Source organism: Genypterus blacodes, unplaced genomic scaffold (assembly GCF_046128005.1).
Source record: "Genypterus blacodes isolate CSIRO-AG114 ecotype Tasmania unplaced genomic scaffold, CSIRO-AGI_Gbla_v1 ptg000133l_1, whole genome shotgun sequence".
Lineage (NCBI taxonomy): Eukaryota > Metazoa > Chordata > Actinopteri > Ophidiiformes > Ophidiidae > Genypterus > Genypterus blacodes.
Window position 1 is genome coordinate 7,937,556 of NW_027466935.1, and position 22,445 is coordinate 7,960,000.

At 44.0% G+C, this 22,445-nt stretch overlaps 2 protein-coding genes across 3 annotated transcripts in view; one reads left to right on the forward strand and one right to left on the reverse strand.

The window, feature by feature from the left end:
- Positions 1-1,714: 1,714 nt before the first annotated feature.
- LOC143011460 (cytochrome P450 26B1-like) lies at positions 1,715-15,522 on the reverse strand. Of its 2 annotated transcripts, none has more exons than XM_076164362.1 (11): positions 15,123-15,522; positions 14,207-14,284; positions 13,879-13,963; positions 13,107-13,142; positions 12,822-12,958; positions 12,595-12,718; positions 12,344-12,488; positions 12,131-12,241; positions 10,818-10,945; positions 5,559-5,646; positions 1,715-2,461 (listed from the first exon to the last, which is right to left on the reverse strand). In XM_076164362.1, the coding sequence occupies exons 1-11, from the start codon at positions 15,310-15,312 to the stop codon at positions 2,300-2,302; spliced, it is 1,284 nt and encodes a 427-aa protein (XP_076020477.1). In that variant the 5' UTR covers positions 15,313-15,522; the 3' UTR covers positions 1,715-2,299. The 2 variants fall into 2 exon arrangements, with proteins under 2 accessions (XP_076020477.1, XP_076020476.1); XM_076164361.1 differs by having other exon boundaries at positions 12,822-12,961.
- A 758-nt stretch (positions 15,523-16,280) lies between these two features.
- The window catches only part of LOC143011244 (5-hydroxytryptamine receptor 4), a 25,071-nt gene continuing 18,906 nt past the window's right edge, over positions 16,281-22,445 (forward strand). Inside the window, exon 1 of the mRNA XM_076164059.1 lies at positions 16,281-16,402. The gene's annotated coding sequence lies outside the window, so the exon portion shown is untranslated. The remainder of the gene's footprint in view (positions 16,403-22,445) is intronic.

The window sequence follows — 22,445 nt, forward strand, 5'->3', positions numbered from 1 at the left end:
CCTGTTCCAGTTCTTGTTTTCCTCATCTTTTCCTAATGTTTTTTGAGATACGTGGACATTCTATACATGTGAACGTCAAGTTTTGCATTTTTGTTCCCAACAATGCTGCACTGAGGCAAAACAGCATCCGGCAGGTCAGTTAGTTCCCATGAGGGATAATGGCAGTAATCAAATTTGCGGAGCATTCCATCGATATCAGCAGCGCTACATTGATTGAAAGTAGCTTTATAAACCCTGCAGTATGTTGTTGCCACTGAATGAAATGAAACAATAACCCTTTCAGTGTGAGAGAAGCGTGCATCAGCTCCTCTCTCTCTCCTCTCCACATTCCAGTAAAGTGACTCAAGTGTGAGCAGAGGTGAAAATAAAAATCAATCTTCTAGCTGCTGTATCAGAAACATTTACCAGAAACATTTGCCTTTGTTTGCGTGCCGTTTCTACACGGGACCCACTTAAGCCCCATTTACTCTCGACATTCATCAACGTTGCATTCACAACATGGAGCTCAATAGGCCTTTGTATAAAGCACAGGGTCAGCTGATTTTTAATGATGCTTTAAATTCTGAAGGGTGGGTCGCAGAGAGGCACACAGAGCTATACTGGAATGCTGCAAATTTGCGATGTGCTCAACATGTTACAAAAACAAAAGCTCTCTGGCTGGATTCCTGCAGGAGGCAATGTGTCAAAATCTAATTAAAACGTGCCAGAATGTGCAGCAAGAGTACAAAACTTTGGAATTAAAAACTGATAACTACAAATCATGTTGAAGTCATCATGCATGTGTCTATGTGTGTGTGTGAGAGAGAGAGAGAGAGAGAGAGAGAGAGAGAGAGAGAGAGAGAGAGAGAGAGAGAGAGAGAGAGAGAGAGAGAGAGAGAGAGAGAGAGAGAGAGAGAGAGAACAGTACACTTTTGTTGAATAGTTCATCTCAGAACAATAGCATCCCTCTGAGCCAAATGCCTATAGCTGATTATGCATGCTGACGTTTGCTATGCATTAACAACGTAGCTCACAAACACACTTTAGGTTTTGTTCACACCAGAAAACAAAAGTGATGAAACTGATGGTTATGAGTGTGTGTGTGAGTGTGAACATGGACATACTTACATTCAGCTTTCAGGTGGACCAGGTCTCAGAGCGTTCATACCTGCTGAAATGAACCAAACTATTCTACATAGGAATCCATATATTGAGTCTAAATACTTCTATCTATTTTTGACTCAATGTAAATAAAGCAAACACTACAAATCAATTAAAACATTAAGACAGTCATTAAAGATCAATATTTTTTTATGAGTGTGAGAAATGAAAATGTACATGTTAAAAATTACCAAAACTTTTGAATATTAACAAATAAGCATCTAAAATACACTCTTAGTGATTAAGTAGATAAATGATTTTTTTTGCTTTTTCTCACATGATTTATGGAATTACAAAATCAGTACATTTTTAAAATCTGGGCTGGCATCATTTTACATGCCAGCTGCCGTGTGTATTGCTGCCAACTGAACGACTGCGGCTTTCAAAAATAACCAGGTTAGAGAATGTGTGTGTGTGTGTGTGTGTGTGTGTGTGTGTTTGTATGACTTGCATACTAAAAGCAAGCAAGTCACTGTCAATATGACAAACTGTTGCTAAGCAGTGATGGTTGCTAGGTGGCAGCGGGGGGAGGGGAGACAGGTTAGCAGTCAGTGATGGAATCTGAGGGTTTACCTTTCTGTGTGTGTGTGTGTGTGTGTGTGTGTGTGTGTGTGTGTGTGTGTGTGTGTGTGTGTACCAGACGCGCTTCAGTTCATAAGGCAGTAACTGTGAGAAGACTATGACAGGTGAAAAAACATCTGATGTACAAGGGTTGATTGATAAGTTCAGAGCCCAGCAAAGAGTGGAATTACATAAGCAGCCCTCATTCACTCTGTTATGTGTTAGGCTCAGAACTTTTCAATCAGTGTTCCTATAAAAAAAAATAAATTAAAAAAAAGACAAATGGTTTCATAATGTGGATCTATGACTTTGTCGCATCACACAACAATGAATATTATGAGTCACTTCTTTTGTCTGCCAGCGTAAATTCATCAAGGCAAGCTGCAGAATATCAGAAAGAGGAACACAGAGTGAAACAAACAAAGAGGTTTTCCTCACTATGAGCTCTGTGTTCTATGCAGGAGGGGAAAGCCTGGCTGGACTCCATCTGAAATTTCATGTGCAGCTTTGTTTTCAGTATTTGTTCCTATCTATGCGCTTTTACGTGAATCTTCTCCGTGGTAACAGCAGGTACATAACCAGAACGCAGCGTGCGTCTCTAACCGGTGTCGCTTCCGTCAGATATGGTCTGATCCAGCCGGGTGAAGGTGATGACGGGGGGATTGGCTGGGCGAGAAACCGGCAGCCATTTGTACTGGAGGTCCTGCGACGGGGGGTCCAAACACCAGTCGTAGTGCTCTAACAGGTACACGCACGCTTTCTGCCAGCAAAAACACAAAGAAAACAGTGTTCAATTCTGTGTATGATGTAATATCTATCGCTGGTGGAGCTGGAGCAACGTGCTGTATGTGTCGGAGGGTGCAGAGAGGTGCTCAGAGTGGAGGCGGTGCAAGACACGATTTCCTAAATATACAGCACAGAAACACAAAATGTGAAACTAGAAGGAACTTGGCAGCACAAGTACATCCGCCAACGCTTTATAACTCCCCAAGTTGCAAAGCTACAGCCTACATAAAGATCTGTGTCTCTGTGTGTGTGTGTGTGTGTGTGTGTGTGTGTGTGTGTGTGTTTGTTTATTTGTTTTCCAAGTTTGAAAGCAGCACACGAATGCAACACCTTTCTGTGGCCAAGCTGGAGATGGAACATTCTAACTTTGGTGACCGATTGTTTGTTATTCTATGTGTTGATGCAGTGGCCATCATCACATCATATCTTACTCTACTCCACTGTGCTCCATGCAGTCAGAGCACCACGGCAGGTGACATCACTGCCTGCATCACCCATTGGACGACACTCGGCGACAACGCTGACCAATCGCGTCCCTCGGTGCCACGCGTTCACGACCCCGCCTCCCTCTGCTTCATGAATGAACGTTTCTGATACGAGGGGAGGACGAAGAGGAGGAATGAACGGGGATGAAGGGGTGATGATGATGATGAGGGGGAAGCCAAGATGGGGACTGAGGTGGGGATCGAGGGGGAGGGGCAGCGATGACTCACATCTCTGACCTAGATCCCTTCGGTTTATACTTTTCAGTCTGATCACGCCTTCCTCTCTGTGTGAGCATGTGCGTGTGTGTGTGTGTGTGTGTGTGTGTGTGTGTGTGTGTGTGTGTGTGTGTGTGTGTGGCCACCTTTTAAAACAGCAATACGCTTGTTTTTGCATCGAAACAGGTGAGAGAAGAAATGATGATGATGATGCTGGAAAATCTGATTTGTTTTTGATTGATCTGTGATGACATCATCATGTTACACAGCTGCTTAGATTGTGCGGTGGATCACAAACAGGAAGTCTGAAGCTGAATCGATGTGACTTTGTTTGTTTTGCATCGTAGCTTTGCAGATGATTGATCTCTGTGAGCAGACGGCTCCATTCGTCAGGTTGTGCACGACGGATGGACTCTACACTCTTCCTCTCTCTCGTAGCTCACAAATATGTCACAATGCTCCTAGAGTTTACTTCATATTCACGATCGGTTATGTAACGCATTTGGAGAAACTGTGTGAGCGGCTTGTAAAGGTTTGATGGATGCAGCCGGTCCGGGAATCTGATCCGGAATCATTGGGGGGGAAAACCTGGATCTCATCATTCCTACAATCTCTATAGAAGATAGGCCTGCAATGAGGAATACCTATGTGTCTATGTGGAGAGAGAGAGAGAGAGAGAGAGAGAGAGAGAGAGAGAGAGAGAGAGAGAGAGAGAGAGAGAGAGAGAGAGAGAGAGAGAGAGAGAGAGAGAGAGAGAGAGAGAGAACCCGTCAGTGCTCTGCTTAGATCTTCCTTTCACTTCACTTACTGAAGAGGTGACAAAGAGCCGGCGTCCGTCTATCCAGAATAAACTATAGTGGCTTAACTCTGATATAAGATCATTAAGGCAGCTGTTTGTGTGTGAATGTGTGTGTGTTTAGGCCTGCAGACACTCTGTTATAAGGACCGGCAGTATATTATAGAGTAAAACACTAACTATGATGTAATATGCACTCAAGCGCTGTTGATTAAATACTTAAAGTTTGTTGCTTTTGGATGCGGCCCACTGGGATCAGAGTCCAACTGGCCGACCGTCGCTTCCTTCTTTCCATCCTCTCTCACTTCTGGCCTCTGTTGATACTTTCAGTGGCTGGCAAAGTGCAACCAGCCTGGCAGGTACAAGAACCTCCAAATACAGTGTGTTGTCTTCGATGAGATGGGCGTTAGCTACTGTGCATGCCCGCTCAAACACTTCCACACAATCATTATCACTGATAGCACTGAAACCGTTTAGCTTCTTCTTCAGGTGCAAAGGTTCACAATTACAACCCTCCAAAAGCTTCAGAGTAAAAATAATGTTGTTTTCCTATCGTTGTCATCCCCAGTCCCAAGCCTCAACGCTTACACACTCTCTCTCACACACACACACACACAGACACACCCACACATGCACACACACACCTGTTTCTAGAGGGAATACGCCTCTCAGGAAACAAGCCTCTCCCTTCCTGTTGTCACATCTGTAACACCTGTCTTCTATTCTGTTGCCTCTCATGGGTTGTGTGTGTGTGTGTGTGTGTGTGTGTGTGTGTGTGTGTGTGTGTGTGTGTGTGTGTGTGTGTGTTTAGGTGTGTTTGTGTGTGTGTGCGTGTGTGTGTGTCTTTGTTTTCAGAGCCTAGGATAGGTGGAGATGTGGAGTGTTGCTGTAGGGGCAGGCAGATGGTTTAGACACACACACATACACTCATACATACACACTCATACACACACACACGCACACACCATGCAGGTCACTGATCCCTTGAGTGCTGCTCTACATTCAGAGTGGTTGCAGGATGCTTCATCTCTCTCTCACTGCCAAAACACATTCAACTCTAAGGACAAATATTCAATCAGATTAATTCCACTTGTTTTCCTTTTCTTCAGCATCACAAAATGATGAAAAAAAAATAAGCTGTTATTGAAATGAGTTATTTGAACATAAGAGTGAATTATTGGTGCATTGGTTGATCCTCTGATTGGTTGTTCTTCAACAAATTAAAGACGGATCCATATCTTGCCAGCTCTGACACTCTCCCCGCTCCTATGTCAGACGATCCTCAGTCCGAGCTCTAAAGTGGCACTGTTCCCAGTTAATATCTGGATGTCTGCCCGGCTACACCGAGCACGTCTCACACCTGCCTGGCGGAGACGGATGTCCACAGCGGACGTCAGCAGCACGCGCGGCGAGCGTAACAGCAGCGTCACGGCAGATGAAACAAATTAATCTGCACTACATGCAGCTTCACCCTGGGTTTGTCCTGGAACGGCTGAGTGAGGGATGTACGGATTTGTTGCTTTGTTATTCATTGTTTTCACGAATTGGATCACGATGAGCGAAGGAAGATTTACCTTAAGAAAGACGTCAGTCAGTTTGGATCCGATGCAGTTCCTGGGTCCACTGCCAAAGGAACACAGGAAATGCTCCTGGCCTTTATTCCTGCATATGCAAAACCAAAGTGACATGGTTATACACACACACACACAAAAACACACACACACACACACACACGCACGCGCACCACATCCTCTTAGCTTATTGGTGCACCAATAACAAATGAATTCATGAGGTGAGGTCATTTCCTTTACTTCTATGAGATATTCTGCAGGATTAGAAAACGTCCCCGCTGTGACGGACACTGACAGATGGACTGGACTGACTCATCTGTAGTTAGCTTTCACAGTGGGATATAAACCTTTTAAAGAGCTCCTCTATGAAATCACAGCTTACCAAGTGTTTAAACAAGATGTTGGCAGGCTGTCGAACGGTTAATAGCTTTTAAAATGTCTATATTCTTGTCTGTCGAATCAGTTATTGTGTTTTTACCATTGTTGTGGTGTTTCTCTGTTATTTTCCACCTCTCGCAAACATCATGCCCCGTACAGATTGAATTAGAATTCCGTTCCTCGTTTCTCTCAGCTGTCACTGTTCTGCCAAGATAGTGTCACAGGGGCACTGTTGTCATCTACAGGGTGATGATCAGACGTGACTGCACGGCGACGCGAGGACGACCACTGTGTCTCTCGTCCAATGAAAGACCTGCCAGCAGTTGTCTGTCGGTAAAGTAATCCTTGTTCATACACTCTTCACACAAATGAATGTGGATGTGAAAAGGTGAAGAGCAGTCAGGCGGGAGACTGTCACTCACCACCACCACAACAACAACAACAACAACAACAACACATTCAGCGTTGGCTGCATAAATACATATTTCACCCTATTTATAATCTGGAGCTAAATTTGATATTCAATTTATTCCACTTCCTGTTAGAACTGAAATTATTTCCTATCGTTAAGATCCAATCTACACTTTTTACAATGCACTGAATTTGCGTGTGGAATTATTTCTACAGATGTAAACTACTCAACATTATTTTTGGTTGAAGCTTAAAGAACAGCACCCGATACGGAAAAGATCAAATATCACTAAAACTACATTTATGTGGCTTAAGTGACCAAATGCACGTTTAAACATCGGTATAACTGGGAATAAAAAAAAATCCTGTTGCACTGCATGGCCAGTAGGAGGTGCTGCTTCTCAACATACACATATCACCTATGGATATTTTAGTCCAAGCTGAGATCTCAGATGTGTGTTTACTTTGTGCCTTGTACGGTTTCACTTTACGTTTGTAGATCAAGAGTTTCATTTGGATTCCACATGAACTCTGAAGGTGCTCTGAACCAAAACACGGGTTCATATCTGGGTCACAACTTGCCGTATTGTCGACTTCTGTTCTGCTTTTTCCTCTCCCGTCACAGCTGAAACTTTCCATTCCATCTGCTCTGATGTTATACTAAAAAAACAAAACATGCTTGTTGTATCTGGCCGGCGGATTTGTCAACAACCTGCTGATGCAGAACCCCCTCCCTCCTCACTAATGCATCCTGTCTTCCTGAAACCTGAGCTCTGATTAAAGAGAAACAGGAAGCATTAGCAGGATGCGCAGTCTGGGTCGAGAGAGAGAGAGAGAGAGAGAGAGAGAGAGAGAGAGAGAGAGAGAGAGAGAGAGAGAGAGAGAGAGAGAGAGAGAGAGAGAGGAACAGGGAGAGCGAGAGAGAGAGAGAGAGAGGGAGGGAGAGAGAGAGAGAGAGAGAGAGAGAGAGAGAGAATATTCCTGTTCTCTGGCAGGATCTGTCTAATGGTTTCATGTACTAATAGGCCCATCTATGCACAGTAAGATGTGTAGATCTGCAATACAGAGAGAAAGAGAGAGAGCAAGAGAGAAAGAGAGAGTTAGGGACGCAGCCCTGCATTAGGCTGTATTGAATATGCTGAGTAGGCAGGAACTGAATCAGAGAGGGATCATAGGAGGATTGTGTCCTCATAATTTCAAGTATTATTCATTTTTCTCATCATTTTTGCCTGAGTGTTCAAAAATCCTATGACTGAGCTTAAATACACGATTTTAACAAATACACGTCAACTAAAAAGAGGAAGTTCTCAGAGTGGTGTTGACGTTTTGACTTTGTCACAATCATAAACAGTATCCTCACCAATCGGCCTCTCTGAGTTGCAGAGCTAAATGCTGTGGTAAAGTAATGAGTGCAAACTGTCACGTTTGCATTTGGCAAAATGGAAATGTTCCTGTCAGACTGTCAGACTGAGCTTTGCATGTCAAATGGAAACACTTAGGAGGGGCAAGTGGGTGAGTAAGCAAGTGGCTTTAGCTTCTATTCCTTTATCCACAACATGAAACGTGCAGACAGGCGTTCATCATTCCATTTAAGAAACTGGGGATTCCATTTCTGTCAATTAAAATGACTTCTTGAACTGCTGTAAAGGACTGAAAATACAATAAAAGAACAAAAATTTGATACAGCGACTACAATAAATGTAGCGAGCGGACCAAACTCACCCGTCCTCTATGATGTCATTTGCCGTCTGGATGCACAAACTCTATCAGAGGAGCCACGTAATGTGATTTCCACATATGTGCCCCTGAGGAACATTTACCATCAGAGCAGGGCTTAGGGTTGGTGTATAAACCTGTCCTCATAATGCCTGACACACACACACACACACACACACACACACACACACACACACACACACACACACACACACACACACACACACACACACACACACACACACACACACACACACACACACACACACACTCACAAAGGTATCTTGTAAAAACCTAATGTGGATTTGTGTGGGTTTGTGATTTGTGCTGAACATTTATTCAGCGGCTGATTTATTAAAACGCAGCAAACACAGACGGCTGAACTCAACTAAACAAACCATAAAGCGCCGCTGATCATTTCCTCTCCGGCTGTCAGCGTGCATGTCAGTATTTAATGTAGACAAGAAGGTTTATCTGAAACTGGCAACGCAACCGGCCGCAGAGGCTCGAATTTTTATCTCCGTCCGGTAGCCTTTCCGATTCATTTATCTCTCAACAGAGCCTGTGTGTGTGTGTGTGTGTGTGTGTGTGTGTGTGTGTGTGTGGGCGTCCAACTGATAGGATGTTACTTTACCAGCGGCACTAACTGGGAAAGTACATACACGAGCCGACAAGATGTACTGGAACACACACACACACACACACACACATATGGGATATGATTCGCCCGGGTTACAGACGCTACACTATCGCACAAAGCAGACAATGTTGGCTATGTGGAGGGTTATTGTAGGCGTACGTGTTATGCAACGGGACTGCAGGCGCGCAACAAGGCCGGAGGGGAAGAAAGGGAACCGGGCAACTATCAAAGGAGAGGAGGCGGGGAGCGGGGGAACTGGGCTGGAGATGTTCTGCACAAACACTCTCTCTGACATGGTGGTAACATGAGGCCTGAGCTCACGTGTGTCGCTACTGCAGTTTAGATTTACATGTGGAGCGTGTTGTGATCTTTACGCTCGCTTCCTTACTGGCTCCTCCGCCTGTTTGTTCAATTGACCACAGTGACTTAAATACGCAGACAGCATGAAGACGTGCAGGCACCATCCAGAGGCTGAGCGTCACGCCTCAGGTCAGCTAGCTCCTTTCTCTTTTTTTGCGGCTTTGGCTTCGTTGAGATTGTTTTCTGAGGGATCTCCTATGAGTCATCCTCAAACCCCCGTCCCACCCTGCAGAGGATCGCCAGGGGAAAACACACACACACATCAGCACGTACACAATGGGAATCCTCGTTCGTAAAAAAGAAAGAAAAAAAAAAAAGGCACCAGGTGGCCAGTTACCATGGCAGCAGTTACCGATCCATTCATTGAGACGTTAAGTCTTTCACACACACTTCAGTAGCATCCATTACACATCTGTCACAGCGAGCTGTCGTTTAGAGGCCAAAACCAATCAGGCAGGTTTTTTTTATACACTAAAAGTGGTTTGATACTGTGGTCAATTACACACACACACACACACACACACACACACACACACACACACACACACACACACAAGGATCTCCTCAGACTCATTCTTAATCCCATCTTGCATCACAGGGCATCATTGGAGGAGAAATAACTTCTCCCCCACCCTGCACACACACACACACACACACACACACGCGCACACTTAAACACACACAGAATCCCCATTGGTAAAGGAGGTGTCAGGATCAGTTACCATGGCAGCAGCTACCTGCCTACATACATACATTCATACATTTCTTCTCCCAGCTGCTGCGACTCTTAAATGAAGGAGGACATGAATGAGATGAAGCAGGTGAATGGACGAGTGGATGAATAAAAAATGGACGACTGAGTGAATGACTCAGTGACAGAAGCAGGTCAGGCTGGGTTATAGGACAGCAGGTGGCAGAGAGAGCGTGTGTGTGTGCGTGCGTGTGCCATTGACCACTGTTATCAGTCTGTAATGCAACAATGCAGATCTCTACATTGGCACACTGGAACTGATTTCATGGATCTACTGACTCAATTTCCTGTCTAGAATATCAGATTTCGGTCTTGATGTTGCCAGAAAACAGACTCGGGGGTTGCCAGGTTGAACTCAGCCTAAATACTCTATTGCTACAATGTTTAGACTCTACAACGGAAACCAGAGAGGGACAGGAAGTAAGAGTGGAACATGTTGAAACTAGAATTCATGGGCAATTCTTCCTAATTTCCTGCCTTCCTCCCTTCAGACTCCTTCACACGTCCCATCATTCATTTTCATCTCTGTTCATGAAAACAATTATCCATCATCCGTCCATTTCCTGTCACACCTCTCAGTCATCAATCCACCCCATAGATGCATCAACACAATATGTTTTCCCTCTTATTCTCCACTTCTTGCTCTTGTCACTGCTTTGAAATGTGAAGCGATTTCACACATATTGATGGAAATGTCATATTTTTCTGGCTTTTTCTGTGACGCACTTCGGAAAGCTCCCTACCTCCTGCTGTTTTAATGGTTTGTGTCTCATCAGTTCCTGTGCGTGTGTGTTTGTGTGTGTTTCCCCTCAGCCCCCAAGGGGCAGTTAGTTAAAGTGGGGAGGAGGTGGGGGCGGGGCTATAAGGCAGGGGAACCTCTGAGGAGTTGAATGTTCGTATTGGAGGAGCAGCTTTCACCGTCGTACAGAATGGATTCACTTGTCGTCTGTGGCGTGTGTCTACAATCTACAACTGCCTCACAGTGATGATGTAATCTGTCCGTTACCTTCCACTCCATCTCTCGGGCAGGAATCTCTCCGGATGCTGGAACACTTCAGGGTCACGGTGGACGGCGTGGCTGATGTAGAGCACACCGTGACCTTTAGGGACATGGAGCCCAGAGAGGGTGGAGTCCTACACACACACACACACAAATGCATATAAAAGAGACATCACAATTATTATACATTATGTCACTTAAATGACATCATCTGTATCAATGATGGATATTTCTGGACTGTTTGTGAAGACACACACGCACGCACGCGCACACACACACACACACACACACACACACACACACACACACACACACACACACACACACACACACACACACACACACACACACACACACACACACACACACACACACACACACACGCACACACACGCACACACACGCCTGCATATTCTGGTTCCACCTCATCGTCCTTGTACTTTTCCACCTGAGAGTGAATACTAATAAAGGCTCCTGTTCTCTTTACGCCTCCACATGCATAACCATCTGTTTCACCCTAACAGCTCAGCGTCCCTTGTTCTTTTCCATTTCTCTGTCGTGCAGTTGAGACTGGACGACGCTAGCAGCCGGAATGGGGACACCAGTTTTGCTAAAATGACTGATGATGATGAAACATTTACCTGCAAGAACTCATTTCTATTTGAACGTGTCGTTATGAACACAGGTATCATTTTAGACGCACGAACAACAGAACGAGCCAATGTTTCCTCTTTAATGGAAGAAATTGGAGAATAGAATGCTTCAGTGGAACCCAACCTGATAAAGATGACCCACCACACCTTCTCAGTGGTGTATTAGTGTAAATATAACATTTCTCAAAAAGGTTTGTGGCATCTTTAAAAAGCTGAACAGAACCGTTTAATTGTTCTTATGATTCTTCTCTAAAAATCCATCGTGTGATTCTCCTGTGTCGATCCTGCCGAGGCCGTCGGGAATCAAAGCGTGCGTTTCCTGGTCGTGACAAATGACATTCTGCTTTGCTACACAGCATCAACAACACGTCATCTATCGCCCCCTGGGGAGCACAAATGATCAATCACAGAGATGGATCAATGCCTCTGATTGGCCGGTTGCATAAGCCTGTCCGCTGAGGTCACGAGGATCAAAGACATCTGACGCAGAGGGACGAGGAGACGGTTTCATCACTGACCGTAAATCACCACAGTTTACCAAGAAGATGAAAACACACACACATAATCTTACTTGGATTTATAGCTGGACATTTTCTATCCAACACCGCCCCTTGCTGGACAAACTGAAAAATGCAGTTCCTATTAAGAATCCCCAATACCATCTACCTGCTCAGCGATCCTGCGTCCACCAATGAAAGGAGGCCAGAGTCTCTGGACCTCCAGCAGAACTTGGTGCAGGAAGTCTGCATCTGCCACCGCACGCCGCCGGGTCTCCTCCTTCCAAAGAAAAAGAGAGAGCATTAAGGAGATAATTCTGTTATATATGCATCCGATATGCATAGTTTGTGTGTGTGTGTGTGTGTGTGTGTGTGTGTGTACCTGTTCGTTTCCACTGAGGGCCAGTGTGAAGGAGGTGAGCAGTGATGCCAGAGCTTTGGGGATCAGAGCTGAGATGAAGAGCAGGAGATGCTTGGAGGCGGCGGTGGCGTCGGGCAGCGGCAGAGACCTCAGCGAGCCGACAAACCTACAGGGAGGCGGAGAGCAGAGAGGGATGTGCTGTTTGTGTGTGTCTGAGTGTGTGAGAGAGACAGACAGATACCGTATATACTGTATAAACTGTAAATACTCACCCGTGTGTTTCATTGTGCAGCTTGTCTTTGATGATCTCCATCAGTTTGTCTCTCGCCTCCAGAGCTGTGCAGAAACCCGACGACCACAGAGGAACCTTCAGGCTGACGGGGGCAGAGATGAGGCCTGCAGGTGCAATGATAAGCAGGATACTGTGCATGAGGGAAAATGTGTCTACAAGGTTAAAATATAGAAAGACTTTCTCTCATTTAGAGTGTGTGATCAGTACCGTGCCAGTGCTGCGTGCAGAGCTCAGAGATTTCTTGGTAAAGCTCCGGCTGCTCCTCCGCTCGGACGTTTAGGAACAGGCCCAACACCAACTCTGTTCCCAAACGCTTAAACGCTGAGTATACACAGTCTGGCTGGCTGCTACACACACACACACACACACACACACACACACACACACACACACACACCCACACCCACACCCGCACACACACAAATACATAGATTTTTAGAACAAATGACAGATGCTGGATTCTAATGTGTGAGTCTGAGCATTAGATATTACCTGATGTAGAGATCCTGCAGACAGCGCTCACACACACTGTGGAAACAAAGACAAACAGACAATTTTAACTTTACTCTTAAAAGCATGACAAACACACAACACTTTCACAATGATGAAGCGTTTCAACTGTGTCTAACTTCCCTATTTCACAACTGGTCCTTGTGCTCGTCTCTTCTTGTTTTGCTGTAAATCCAGAATTCTGTTCTTTTGAAACCACGTATATTTATTACTTTATTGTTTTGACATTAATGTGGTTAATGTGGTTAATCTTGTTTATATTATAATGATATTATATTTTCTGACACACTACATAATTCTGTTTTTCAAAGAGCTATAGAAATAAAAGTTATCTTACATATCATCAGGGCTCACACACAGTTTGAGCGTTGAATTACTAAAAAACTAATCTACCAAACCTGAACTTCCATTGAATCGTTCTAAAAACAGTTCTAGGAAGACACCATTACGGAATTCCATGACTCTTCCTGGACATTCCCGTCAGTGTGAACCCTGATCATTTATCACATGCAGTATAACTGGAGGCCGGCCAACAGGTGTTGCTCAATAAACCTTTGGGTATTGGCTGCCAACAGAGGCCTTGAAGTTTTGTTTTGATATTGGAAGTTCGCTGAAAAAGTTGCTGCACCCACGGAACGACTGCCTGAACCTGAGGGGACCACGTGACTCCTCAAATGATTCAAGAAGACCTTGATTGAACGACAACGCTAGTGACTTATCACAGTGCAGTAATATTAGGAATACGTTTGCCTACGTGGTGATATAAGCATTCCATGATTCCAAACAAGCTCCAGTAAACAGGTTGGTCAGAGACAGACGGAGAAGACATGCCTCCTCACCTGAAACACACACACACACACACACACACACACAGTCAGCCATGTTTTTATTTGAAGAGCAAAGTTTCACCACAATTGTAATTGTTGTGACCTTGTATGATCCAAAGTAAATACTGAAGTGGCATAAGCACAAAGAGTTAAGTGTTATTAGGCTGTTTTGTTTTTACTTTTTAATCTGTGTTTGTGTGTGTGTATGTTTGAGTGAATATGTTTGTATATTGTGTGTGTGTGTGTGGCTGTTACCATTAGTGGTGACGATGGTGTCACCGTACACGTTGGTCATCAAATCAGTTGGATCCTTCAGAAACACACCAGGCTTATCTGGAACAAAACACAGTACAGTTAGACAAAGGGACAAATAGAAAGATAGGTAGATAGATAGATGTGTAAACAAAGAGGGTGTGCAAACAATATAATTTCAATAATTGAAAAAGTAACCCGTTGCTGTTCACAAGCACGTTTGATTCGTGTCTATTTGTTCTTTATGTTGTGAAAGTGAGAATACGACCCAATCACAGCAGCCCCATCACCTCACATCACCCCAGGGTGGTCACGGGTCTTTCCCATGACTGATCACACTAATCCTGGGGTGAATTTCACTCCATTCAGAGAAGAAAAAAATAAGTCCTTGTCTGGGAGAGGAAACGGCAACACTGTCTCACTGTTTGAAACATTTACTAAGCTGTGTAAGATGATATGTAACCTTTTTATACACTTAATGAACACTTTTAGGGAAGTAAAGCAAAGTCTATATATATTTCAATGGGAGAGTATGATGATTACATGTGCTTACTTTAATTTCCATTTAAATTATTTACAGTGCATTTGTGCCAGACAGGAGATATAAATAAATAAAGTTATTTATTTTGCAGTTAAGGAAGAGAAAGAGTTTGTTTTGGAAAAAACGTTCTCATTGTAAAAGCACTTCTCTTATCACCTAGTAACACAAAAGCGACCAAAACATCCAATAGTACACAGGTAAACAACAACAACGCCACAGAACCGAGGACACGCAAAGAAACACTATAAAACACTTGATAGTAAACAAGCAAGGGCTCCTAGCAGCAACACACACACACACACACACACATGATATTCAGCCTCTCACATGTACAGTATATACAAACACACTCTCACACACACTCTCACACACACATACCGCAGAGCAGCTCCCTCATCCCCTGCACGGAGCAGATGAAGGCGGTGGGTCTGTTCAGCAGGCGGGACTGGAACACTCTGCCGGCGTGTTTCTCTATCCTTTGCCGGTAGAAGCACACCGGGTCCCGGTAGAATTCCACCGATTTGTCCCCGAGCACCGACACGCCCGCATTTCCCGGTAGTTTAGCCATTCGCGGCAGAATCAACCAGGTGTTTATTCAACAGCTTTTTGGTATAGAAACAGAGACTCCAGACCGGTATGAGGACTGAGTCCGGGTCCAGGTTTGAGTCCCTCTGTCATCGCCAGTTAATCCGCCCGGCGTGTGTGTGTGTGGGGGTGTGTGTGCGTCAAATTACAGCAAAGTCATTGCTGACAGTTTCCTTGAAGGTAACAAAGTACCCGGCAGGCAACAAAGACTGATGCGTTTGCGTACTATCGGATTACCCATAATTGTTTCAGCGTTTGTCAGAGGTTGAACATTTACCCAGATACCTGTAATGGTTCTGGCACTTTAAGCGAATATATTCATTTTTGTAAGGCTAAATTGTGCTATAAATCCTGTATTTTATGATAAATAAATAAATTGAAAATGGACTGGCTCAGTTGAATTTCCACTACATAAAGTTGGAAGCTTTTTCGAAGAGCACGTGAAAGCATCACTAATTCCCGCTCTCGCGTTGCAGATTAAACCCCGCCTCCATCACAGGTGAATCGCTCCATATAAAACATTGAGAGTAACATACACGTCATCATGGGGAAGTACTTGTAGTCTTTGAATAGCAATCTAATAGAAGTAACAGTGGCAATATAGAAGTAATGTAATGGCAGTAATTTAAATAGAAATAACCTTAAACTATAAATATATAAAATAAAAATAATATATATAAATATAATAAAATAGAAATGAAATGAAACATAATCATCTGTTTTTGACATTAATCGAATTATATTGTCGAATAATATTGGTAATACAATATCAATATAATAGTTATCAATCTAAATAGTATTTTGCCTTACATTGTTCTCCCACAAGAGGGCAGCATTAAAGCATTTGTCTCTCTCACACACGCGTCTCTCGCTCTCTCTCTCTCTCTCTCTCTTTCTCTCTCTCTCTCTCTCTCTCTCCCTCTCTCTCTCTCTCTCTCTCTCTCTCCCAGCGGTAGCTCTTTCGGGTCCGACGCTCTAGACACGCGTCAGGGGTTTTCGGCCGGAATATGAGACCCTCTAGCACCCAAGGGCGCTGCTGGATCGGTGGATCGGAGGCGAAGAGCCCGGCTCAGGTGAGGGCGTGAAATTATTCAGGAAAAGTTTGTGTTGTCAGAGTGAAAGAGATGGAAAGGTTTGCAAAAGTTAAGCAAAATCGTCCTTTAAATGAGTTTGATTTATTGTGAAGTCAGTTTGTCTCGTGCTTTCCGCTCTGGAGTTGAGATATTTGAGCACATAATTGGATTATTGGTCGGATTAAAGAATGGAAAAAACGGATCAGGATCATCTATTACCTGTGACATCTAGAGACAAAATATCTGTTTCGTTACAAACCACAAGTCCTGCGATTATTTCATTCATTGTTTGAGTCTCACACACACGCTTGATTAGTGTTTAAATTTAATTTGCCAAATGAAATTATAGGACTTTCACCACTAATTACTACATGCAATTCTGTCTTCATCTTACTATTTCCTAGTTGTCATGTATTTGTGTAATTATAATTTAATTGTAATTCATTTATATTTGAATTATATATGCATCTGTGTAGGCACACTTGATTAAAAATAGCAGTTATTAAACACGTAGAAAAAAAAAACTTTCTATGCATTTCTGTTCTGTTTGCTCATGGCCAGCCCATTGTGATTTGCTCAAGGGCACCTCGGCAGTAGATATAAGGGTGGCTACCTGTTTCATCCTGGGATCTCAGACTTTTCTGCATATGCATTTCTTTCATTGATTAATCAGCAATTTAATTGGGCCAGACATTTCCTGCCTAGCCGAAGAGAAAATTATGAAAGAGTTCTGAGGTGAAAGTGGAGTGTTTTCTGTGGAGCGTTCATGTTTTTTCGCCCCAAACCTTTGCAAAAATGGGGAACCAGATGTGTGGGGAATCAAACTCTTTATGACAGCGACACGTTCTAACCTTTGATTCAGACACGTGTCAATCTAAGCCCGGGGATGTGAGGACATGCTGTAATTTAAAAAGAGCAGTGACAGTGATGTGGAGGCCAGGTTCCAGGTTCTACACCCGGTCGTGTGTGTATGTGTGTGTACATCGGCTGTAGGCTTTGACCAGCTGGCATCTATAGACAGAGATTTGAGAGCAGTTGTTTCATGTCAAGGCTTCCAGAAAAGCGGTGAAAAGGTCCTCTGAGTCGTTCAATTACTCCAAACACAGCGAGGGGATCACTGGCATTTCACTGTAGACATGTTGCAATTACTCCTTCCTTGTTACTTTATTACACTCGGTATTGTTATGTCAAGTTTGGCACTCATGCTTGTGATCACAAACGCACACCCTCATTCTGTATGCAAACAGACCATTACGCACACAATTATACACACAAACACCTCACATTGCTGCCAGAGATGTCCTGCTTTCAGGTATTTTCCTTAAGTAGTATATTCAGGTGTATATTGTACTACTGTGTGAGTGTGTGTGTGTGTGAGAGAGAGAGCGCTGAGGAAAGATATAAATATGCCAACAAAGTGCTCCATCTCCAAAGCCGGAGGTCAGCATCAGTATGAGAGCGAGGAGAGAGAGAGAGTGTGATAATCAGAGGGTGGATGGGTGAAACATTCACTTGTACTGTAACTTTAGAATTTCCATAAATTTCTATTGAAAATTCGAGAGAGCTTGCCAACATCATGAGCTCGTCTCCACATATAGATAATATTTTGAGCCGTCACTGTTTATTCTCAGTTTTTAGTTGAATGTGGTGTGTTACGTTGGAAGAACCCACAGAGTCTGACAATGTTAATAAATCAGTTTTGAAATTCCTGTATATCTGCCCCTGGATCCTCATCAGCACCAGCATTCATGGAATCTTCACACACTTCCACTAATTTACCTTCGACGATATCAGAGCCTTTCTAGGAATTCTACATACAAACAAACAGACAGACGCAACCTCCTTCAGCGTGAGAGACAGTGAACGCATCAGACAGGTGCTGAGAGATAATCTGTCCACTTACGTAACCCCGGCAATGGAAGGTGAAACACCACGCACGCCACAGGTTCACCTTCAGGCCCTCCGTCTTCACCGCAAACAGTTAATAACTTCTTGTCCCCGCCGCTGCTGCCGCCGCCGTCTCCTGTGCTGTCCCTATTAGCTGCTCCCTGTGGACATTAGCCCTCAGCCTAATTTTAGCTTTTTTTGCCAGCCACGCCAACTCATTAGTCTGATTCCCAGGACCGTCAAGGGCCCGATACATTATCAGTGCCACCGCACCCAAACCAAGGCAGCAAATCAGTCAAACTTTTATCAACGCTTATATGTTATCATTGTGTAAAGTCAACACATTCAGCTGGTATAATCACTTTGACTTCCTATCTCTCCATCTTTCTTGTAGATCCTTCTCTTTTGTGCTTCTCCTTGTTTATTTCTGTCAAAGCCTGTAACAATATATGACGGAAAATTCACTTTAACGGGAGCCAAAGCAGACAGTATGTGTTTTGGCTCGGGCAGTTCACTTTATTAATTTATCTGTTCTCACTTAATGCAGCAGGAATTCAGTTTCAGATTACTTTTGGCTGCGTTGCATGAGTTTGGCCTGTGTGTGTGTGTGTGTGTGTGTGTGTGTGTGTGTGTGTGTGTGTGCAGAGGGAAACAGGTTAACAGATCCGACTGCATCTCTGCTGTCCAACAAATCGCTCCGTGAAAAATGTGGGAAACGGCAGAAGAAAGTCAGATTTATTTTTATTTTTACATGCCAAGCGCACAAGACGAATGAAGAATTTAATCGAACGCTGCGTGGCAACGTGACTTACAAGCATCAAAAGTGACAGGAATATTAATCTTTTTGCAGGCGTTTAGCCCAAACTGAAAGAAGATCCTGTTCAGTTGAGTTGCCGTTACAGAGAAAGCAAGAACGTCCTGGAAGGTTTAATAGGACATGAAGGAGTTTAACTGCTTTATGTTGCAAAGAAGGTCATGAGAAGCAAAGTTAAACATTATATATAATATATAATATATAATTATATGTTTATGAGCAACAAAATGGCCACTGCTTCGTTTTTGTTTCACTCAGTATGCACCGACAACGAGGTCGGACTAAAGTTGGGTCTTTGTTTTTTGATACTCGTCAGTGTTTTGATAGAACAGACAGTCGAGTGGGCGGGACTCAATCTTTAAAAAGTGCTGTTTGTCACAAATGCTTTAATCTGCTGTAACAGAACTTGGCAGACGTGCCACTCATTATGCACACAAATATGAAAACATCAATCCACCTGATCCCAGACGCTATAACAACAACAACCCGGCCTTTTCTACTTGTTTTGGTCTAAAATCTCTGCTAGAAGACGGTGATTTTTAGTGTGTGTGTAAAGTATTTTCCTTGAACCCACTGTGGGCATCATTTCCCAGCAGACAGCGGTGCTATGAAACACTGGAAAACTGATCAATCCCAACTAAACCAACGGGGAGAGCAACAGTGGATGATGGCCGCTCGCTGCTAGAAGCCTTATTTCCATCTCTTTCATCCCATACCAGTAAAAAACCATCTGTGCACGCCTGACACCATAAATGTATGTGTGTGTGTGTGTGTGTGTGTGTGTGTGTGTGTGCATGTGTGTGTTTGTGTGTTTTATTCACTTCTTCAATTCTGCCTCTCTGCTTTTGCCCCCTATCACCCAATAAGCTGGCACCCTCACTGTGACTCACCCAGCGCGCTCAATTACCCACTCACAACCCATTACCCTCACTCGCACAAAACACACTCCTCTGCACCGAGCTGCGTTTTGCTCCGGTGCGTGCGTGCGTGCGTGCGTGTGTGTGTGTGTGTGTGTGTGCAGGGGGATAACGTGTGATTTCGTGCCTCAGTGTGAGCGCATGGAAAAGTGCACCAGTGGAGAAAATGAGAGTTTTAAACAATCAGCAATTGTGGGTGACAGTATTGATTTGTGGATGTGTTGTTGGGGGATTGTATGACATTTTTGAAGCTTTTCTAGTCACTCGGGGCCACATTTGCTTTACTTTTTGGATCCCTGACACAGCGTCATCAAAGCATGAATTTTACCTTGCAAAGTTCTCTGTATCTGGATTGTTCCTGCTTTGTGGTCGGATCTCAGGAGAGGGATTGGAGCAGATGGATTTGCTGGGTTTGTAGCACGGGAGCCTTATAATTTATAAAGCTCTGACCTAATTTGCTACTTTTCAGAATCCGAAAAGTAGCAAACAAGGTTTTTTCTGAGGACTGGAGGGTTTTGTTTCTGTTGTCCTGGTCCACACGAGCTGGAGTCTGTGATTGTTTGCAATACTCGTAAGTACTGTGATCTCCTGTCTTCTATCTGACACTGGAACCTGGTTTTGAGATAATGAGCTCATTCTCTGCCTTTGTCCTGTGCTTAATTGACTTATTTCTGTGTTTCCCTAAATAATAATGCAGCAAGAAATGTGTCCGTGTGATCATTGACACAATATTACCCCTCGAATTTGGACGCGTTGGTGCCGAAATCGATCCGTTCCAAGCCAATTCTGATAAACGCACATTTGAGCCAAATATCAAGCATGAAGAGAATAATAACGCCGAGTGTGTCAGACTCCCACCCACGCGCTTTGATTGACGGGTGGCGTGATGCAGTGAGTGGCGAGTGTCACTGATGGAGGAATTTCAAGGAGAAAAAACCTCAGGAGGGGACGAAACTCCTCTGGAACGATTTTACACGGAGGCTTTAGTGACGAGCGATGCTGCCCTACTGCAGCTGGAAGAATCAAACGGTTTACAGTTTAGTGTTACGTGGCTTGAATGCTATTGCTCGGGCCTTTCCAACCCAGATAATGTCTCTCTCTCTCTCTCTCTCTCTCTCTCTCTCTCTCTCTCTTTATCTCTCTCTGTCTTTGTGTGTGTGTGAGAGAGAGAGAGAACATTACAACTTTACCATTATTGCAATTCTTCAGTTGATATAACTGCAGAATGAAAACTCTCTCTCTCTCTCTCTCTCTCTCTCTCTCTCTCTCTCCCTTTTCTCTGCATGTGTGAGTGTGTTACAAACTGGTGTGTTGGCTGCAGAGTAGTAGGCTGGACGCTAAGGCCGGATGGTGTTCCTTGCCTTTGGCTGAGTTAAAGTGACAGCGACTCTTTCTGTGCTGTGAAAAGGTGAGAAAAAGTGCTCAAACGTTTCTTTCCTCTGTCACAACAACCGAGACGTGACGAACCGCTCAGATTCTGATGTTGGGATTTAGGATTTGTCGCCTCTTTGCACTCAGGCACTGAAATCAGACCAGACGATGCGTTCAAGTGTAACAAGAGATGTACCAGCAGATATGGGCGATTAAGAAACATAAACAGGTCTTCTATTAGAGCCAGCAGGTTGATATAGGGAGATCAGTAGTGACATCACCACTTGGACACGTAAACAGACCTGTGAAAACAGAATTAAAGCTAAACGACAGCTCAAACTATTGTGATTTGACTCATTGAGCCCAATCTAAAGGTTGAGTTCAGTTCACCTCAGTAACTTTAGAATGCTGTCATATTCCTAACAAAGACACGGTAACAGTATGAACCTCTCCCCTCTCTGCTATTCTCTCTTCCCCATTCATACCATGAATCAATCTCTTGTCTTTATGCAAGAGGCACTCGTCATGTTTGCTTGTTTGCAGATCTCAACATTTGAGCAAACAACACCTAACCTGCAGCCAGTGTGTGTGACTCATACCACCCGTCAAGCTTTTGGCAGTTGTAAGAAATCACAGACTTTGACTAACGAGGTGAGAACAGGCAGGAGATTAGCAGTGGCAGAGCAGGAGCCGCCATTTTGTGCCCTTGCTAAACAATCACAAGAAGAAGAAGCGTTGAGGAAGAGGAGCAACATCTGAGCAACATCTGTACCCACAACCCAGCAGCGGCTCCAGGGAACAGAATGCAAAGACGCAGCGATTCAGGTTATTTACAGCAGGACGTCCAAGGTGAATGTTTGTGTTTTGGACGTCTGTTGTGTCCCTGCAGCCATGATTGTTCCAAACATCACGTGGCTGCTTGTGTCAGAGCTCCGGCTTTGTTTTGGTTTATCCTCTGCATTCCCTGATGTTGAATCCACATTCCTGGCAAAAATCCTCCATTTTTCGTCCAACTCTGTATTATTTGCCGTCTTTCATTCGCCAGGAGCCACTG

What these genes read in the sequence shown, in the direction of transcription:
- LOC143011460 (XM_076164361.1), bottom strand. Translation starts at nt 15,312, where the DNA reads ATGGCTAAACTACCGGGAAATGCGGGCGTGTCGGTGCTCGGGGACAAA. An exon ending in GATGAGGGAGCTGCTCTGCG is followed by an intron (nt 14,285 to 15,122) that starts GTATGTGTGTGT and finishes GTTTTGTTCCAG; the next exon opens with ATAAGCCTGGTGTGTTTCTG. An exon ending in CCCTCAGTGGAAACGAACAG is followed by an intron (nt 12,242 to 12,343) that starts GTACACACACAC and finishes TTTCTTTGGAAG; the next exon opens with GAGGAGACCCGGCGGCGTGC.